General features: G+C 37.4%; 1 protein-coding gene across 1 annotated transcript in view; it reads left to right on the forward strand.

Annotated features, from left to right (window-relative positions):
* LOC102677007 (voltage-dependent calcium channel type A subunit alpha-1) overlaps positions 1-5,713 on the forward strand; it is a 123,349-nt gene that overhangs the window by 117,154 nt on the left and 482 nt on the right. The window contains 5 exon segments of the mRNA XM_031509983.1: positions 2,487-2,614; positions 2,855-3,009; positions 3,423-3,455; positions 4,994-5,498; positions 5,655-5,713. Of these exon segments, the coding sequence (XP_031365843.1) occupies positions 2,487-2,614; positions 2,855-3,009; positions 3,423-3,455; positions 4,994-5,498; positions 5,655-5,694 (861 nt within the window). The 3' untranslated portion in view covers positions 5,695-5,713.

A 5,713-nucleotide genomic window follows, 5' to 3' on the forward strand; every position in this document is an offset into this window, starting at 1 on the left:
TTTTTATTGGTTACTTGGATTTTTTATCTTCTCATTTTGCATATATCGACGATTGCTCGAACGAGAAGAACGATTTTTCGACCGAATCCTCGAGTCACGTGTCTAGATCGCGGTAGATCGAGGATAATTCGCTTCGATCTTCGTGCTAATTTGCCATTTATTAGCCGATCGTATAAGAGAAATTATATATAGATTTTTATGTGTGTGAGTTAAACGCTTTCTTAGATACTTAGATATCGATTGTCGTTAGAGCGGGGAGGGGGTAATTATACGATTTGAGGGATTTACGGTGATTTCGATCTTGATTATAGATTGCACAGGTTGTTCTTGGCTGATCGATCTTTGAAAGGTTTCGATCGTTAGAAAGAAGAATTATCGAATTCTATTGGAATAATTGAAACAAAAATATTAATATTGTAATAGTTTTTTGACATTTAGATGTAGATTAAAATTAGGGTGACTAATTTAATAACTTTCTTTTCTGATTGTTATAATTTTATTTAAAATATTCATCATAAATTCGTAGTAATGAGAATGCATTTCATTTCATTATTTTATATCTCAATATCTCTAATGTCTATAATAATAATAACAACAACAAATTAACAAATAAGAAATTCAAAATGATATCCAGATAAAAATCGGATGAAATGAATTAAATCTTACGAAGATTAAATTAGAATGATGACTTTCACTTGATATTCCATCAAGATTGTCAATCCTGATTTCCTCAAAATTGTTATAATTACATTGGGCGAGATTTGCTATCATCTGTCGCGGAATTAGTTTTCGGCAATGAACACGATATCTCTCTCTCTCTCTCATATTACATATTAGATAAAGAAGCAACAGCACCTTTAGCTTTTAGCTCGACAAGACAAGATAAAAATCCTTGTAAACGGAGTCGAGAAAACACATTTTTAGATCGGGATAGATGTTAGTGAATTAGAACGTAGATAGATCTCGCGAGCTTAGATTAAGAAAACGCTATTTTTGATTCGCGTTGTTACACGGTTGTACGGGGTTGTACACACATACGTACGAATTATTGGGTTTCGTGGCGTGCAAATCAAGCAAAGATCAAGATCGATTTACGATCAACAATCCACTGTGTCCATATATATATATATATATATATNTATCTGAAAAGCACTCGATATACCCGTGTTAAAATTCTTTTATTTATTTATTTTTTTTATTATTCAATGTGAAACAAAATATCCGAATATTTAAATTACATTTGCAAAATGCGATTCTCTTGCTATCACGACGATTGTTTTTTTTTGGATATAAAAGGGAGAATGTACGATTTATTCTTATTTGCAATGAGACTAATATATTTATAATATCGACGTGTTTAAATATTCGATTGATATTACTTCATCGCGATATATTTAAGAAAAAAAACACGGATGTATCGATATATACGTGTGTGTGTCCTCGATATACACGCGTTCGAAACCACCCCAACCACTCCTTACGATCTTGAAATAGAGAATCGTAATAGAATCGATCTTGAACGCCGTTAACCTTAGCACACAATGTAAATACGAATGAGAACGAGGAGCGTGAATTATTATTAGCTGAAGAAAAGAAAAGAAAAGAAAAAAAAAAAGAAAATAATAATAATTATAACGTGAACGTTTTTTTAGAGAAACCCCACCCTTGTCCCTAGCTGCTTTCAGCCTTTGAGATTATTATATACACTCGAGAGTAACGAAGCACTCGTGAGTGAGTCCGATATCATCATCGATTGCCTCGTTCTCCCATGCGTCTCGTTCTTTTGTATTATTAATTCCATGTATGACCCGTGTCCCGGTAAGTAAGAAACACACCTCTTGAAACGAGTCCACGAAACTCGTCGACGAAAACAAGTAGTTAGTTACACGTATATATATATACACACATACACACACGTTTCTCTCTTCTTCTCTCACCTGTATACCGCTCCAAAAAAAAAAAATGAGAAAAAAGAAAAAAAGAACTCACACTCAGGCAAGCATGTGCATGCTCGAAAAAAAAAAAGAAAAAAAGAAAAATCCTTACTTGAACTCTTGCATGCTTCTTACACGCGCGTACTATACTATATATGTGCCTGTATATCGACTTCTCTGCTCCTACTCACCGACTGTTCTTCTTCTCATCTTCGAGAGAATTGTTTTTATTATATCTTGTTTCTATCTTGATTGAAAAATTAAGAGAAAAAAAAAAAAAAAGAAAAGAAAAAGAATTGAGAGGAATTTCCGCGCGAATTTTACGCGATGACGATTCCTTTTCGCGCGGAAATTCCTCGGAGGCAAAAGGCGTTCTCGAGTCGAGAAAGTTGTTTGTTCGAGGCGCGGACAATTTGTATAATTTTTATGACGATAAACGAAGGCAAAGAGAACCGGCGACACCCCCAATTCTCCTTAAAAAAAAAAAGAAAAATCCCTCGACAAAGCGCAATCCCGGGACGAAACCCCTAATCGGCGAGTATGTTCGTTTAGATGGAGCTTCAGGACGTCGTGGTTAGCGACTCGCGTGCCGGTAGCCTCGAGAGTCTCACGCATCCCGGCAAAAGACTTCATCCACCTGTGCAGCCAGTTAGACACCCATCGCGTTCACCGAGTCTAAGGTACGTGACATTATTAATCATATACTTATCAAGGCTTAACAAGACTTCAAAACGCGATTCTTCTTTATTTTCTGTATATCTGCGGTGGGGAAATTTTTCTTCCCCTCGCGTTGCCTGTGAACGAAGAGGGGAAGTAATGAAATAATTAGTATGTGAAATCATCGAACGATAGAAAAAGAAGAAGAAAAGAAATGGTGAAAATTGGAGTTGAAAAACGAATTTGATCGATGGATTTTTCAGGAGGCACTCGCCAGGGCGACCTGGATACGATCATCACGGTCATTATTACCACGAAGGACCAGGGTTTAGCGATACGGTTAGCAACGTCGTCGAGATTCAGAGACACACGCATCATCCCCATCCGTCACAGTACAATCATCGGCACAGGATGCGAGGTACAAGACAGCAATGATAATTTCGTCGAAGAAAACACGGTGCAACGATAAGTCCTTTTTACGAAATCCAACCTACGAATCTCTTCCGCGACACGCATTTCGCATCTCGTCTCTTATTTATCCCATATTTACGAATCATTCTCGTCATAAATGATCAAATCGATGATCTCGAATTAATCTTTTAAATTGGAATCGATGCGTTCGATAATTGGACGAGAGATTCGTAGTTACGATTTAGAAAAAAAAAAAAAAAAAAAAAAAAAAAAAAAAAAAAAAAAAAAAAAAAAGAAAAATATATATATATATATATATGAATGTCGCTATAAATGGTTTTTTACTCGCAAGAGGCAGAAGCTCTGTGTTCACTCGATGTAATATGTTTCTTCGTTTTGTTCTGTTATGCGCCTACAAAGACTATTACGACCACTGCGACTATTACGACGATGGTAATTTCTTTCGCAACTCCGTTTCATTCCCTGTTTCCGAAGCAATTTTTATTATCATCATCATGATCATCGTCACTTGATATTGTTATTATTACCATCTATCGTTATTATTATTATTATTATTATTATTATTGCAAATTCGTATTTTTGTCGTTTTTTTTTTCTTTTTGGCTTTCACATTTTCTCCACCCATCGACACGAAACAAACAGATATACAGATATACACAAGGAAAAAAAAAAAACAGACACTCGATCGATCGTTTTGTCACTCACAGGATTGACAGAAAGATGTCGAGAATGTTTTTTAATTTTAATCGTCGATTAAAGATCGATAATTATTAAATAAGGAAACTTTCTCGATTTCTCTTTCGTCTTATTATTTTCTTCTTCATGGATGGTCATAGATCATTTCATTATTTATCTTCCCGCGATATCTTTCTGATTTGCTCATTGGACATTGCACGAGATATAGTTATACACAGGCTTTCGATATCAAGCACTCTTGCACACTGGATACGAGCACCATGTCCTACATGTAGTGGATGAATTAGCATCCAAGTTTCGGTATTACGATTAGAAATTCACTGGTTGTATTATTTATCGGATCGAGTGATAAGTCTGTACGCGATTTCTGTGATTTTTACAGAGTTATAATCATCTTGATAAATGACAGACCAAGTTATTAGTTATCAATGAAAAGTTAATGAATGTCTTGCTGGTATTTTTATGTTAAAAATCGAAAACAATAATTCTTATTTTTATTTTATTTAAATATATCTAAGAAGAAAATTGACTACTAATATTTTTATGTTAAATGGACTTATTACTCGATACTGCACGAGGCAGTCCCTAGAATCATTAATGTATAGATAGAGAAATTAGCATGCGGCATGTTGGTCGATGCAATCAAATTAGAAAATCAGAATTGTCGAATCCCTGTTCCTTACAAAAAAATTGAAGACTTCTTTCAAAGAACGCCGCCAAACTTCCAAAAAAAAAAATTACCTCATTTCTTAATCATACCCCAAAACTTAACTTTCTTACTAAATTTATGCCATTCGTTTTCAAAATACTGTAAGTGCCAATTTTTGTTTCTTTTTTAGAATAGCTTCTGACCAAAAGTATACTCGTTAAAATTCTTCTTACACTCAAGTAGAATCCATTAGCAGAAACATCGTATTATTTTACAAACATATGCTTCCAAACAGTTCCAACATGTCTAAACACAATCTTTCCAATATAAAATTTTCAATCACCGGCACTTACAGCCTTTCCTCCTCGAGATCTTCAATAGTGCATACCCCAACACGATACCCTAAAAACCTGTAATTAAAAACCTGTAATTTTAAATCCCAGAATTAACTTAATAACTCAATAAGCCACGCGAATAACGGTTCGAGTTACAGGCTTCTCTTCCCTCTTTTGTACCGTTCCTTGGAATAGCGTTCGAATCCCGCTCCTTTCGAACGAAACACGCTAGGACAGTTAGAAAATGGCGCGTTGTAAAGGTTGGAAACGCTAACGAATACGTTCGTCAGGTCCGTGGAGCGCTTCGACGAGCCCAGCGAGGACGCCGAGCCCGATACACCACATCGACCGTGGCCGCCATTACGGGACGACGAGTTTGGAGCAACGTTCGAGGAGTCCAAGCCCGATCGGTGGTCGCCAGCCACCCCACACTCACCAGCACTATCATCGGCATCATCCCCATCAGCACAGTTACCCGGTGCTGGTGACGAGGCGAGGGCGTGGCCGTCGATTACCCCCAACCCCCAACAAACCCTCGACGCTTCAGCTCAAACCGGCGAACATCAATTTCCCGAAATTGAACGCGTCGCCTACCCACGGCTCGCACATACACGTGCCGATCCCAGCCGGTATCCAGCATCCGCCACCTGGCCAGCATCTGCCTCCCATGCAACCGAGCCACTGCCCCCTAAGCTTCGAGCAAGCGGTGGCGATGGGTCGGGGTGGCCGCCTATTGCCAAGCCCTGTGCCCAACGGCTACAAACCGCAGCCACAGGCCAAGCAGAGGACACCAAGGTTCGCTCACGAGTATTTTATTCAATAATATTAATTTAAGCTTAATATTGAAGTTTAATTAATTTAAATTTAATTTAAATTTAAATTCAATATTATTATTTAATAATTTAATCATCGTCGTGTGATTTTGATTATATTTGATTGGGTCTCGAACAGGTCGAGACACTCGGACAGCGACGAAGACGACTGGTGCTAGCCAAAGTGGGACCCTGGAC

Source organism: Apis dorsata, unplaced genomic scaffold (genome assembly GCF_000469605.1).
Source record: "Apis dorsata unplaced genomic scaffold, Apis dorsata 1.3 scaffold_196, whole genome shotgun sequence".
Lineage (NCBI taxonomy): Eukaryota > Metazoa > Arthropoda > Insecta > Hymenoptera > Apidae > Apis > Apis dorsata.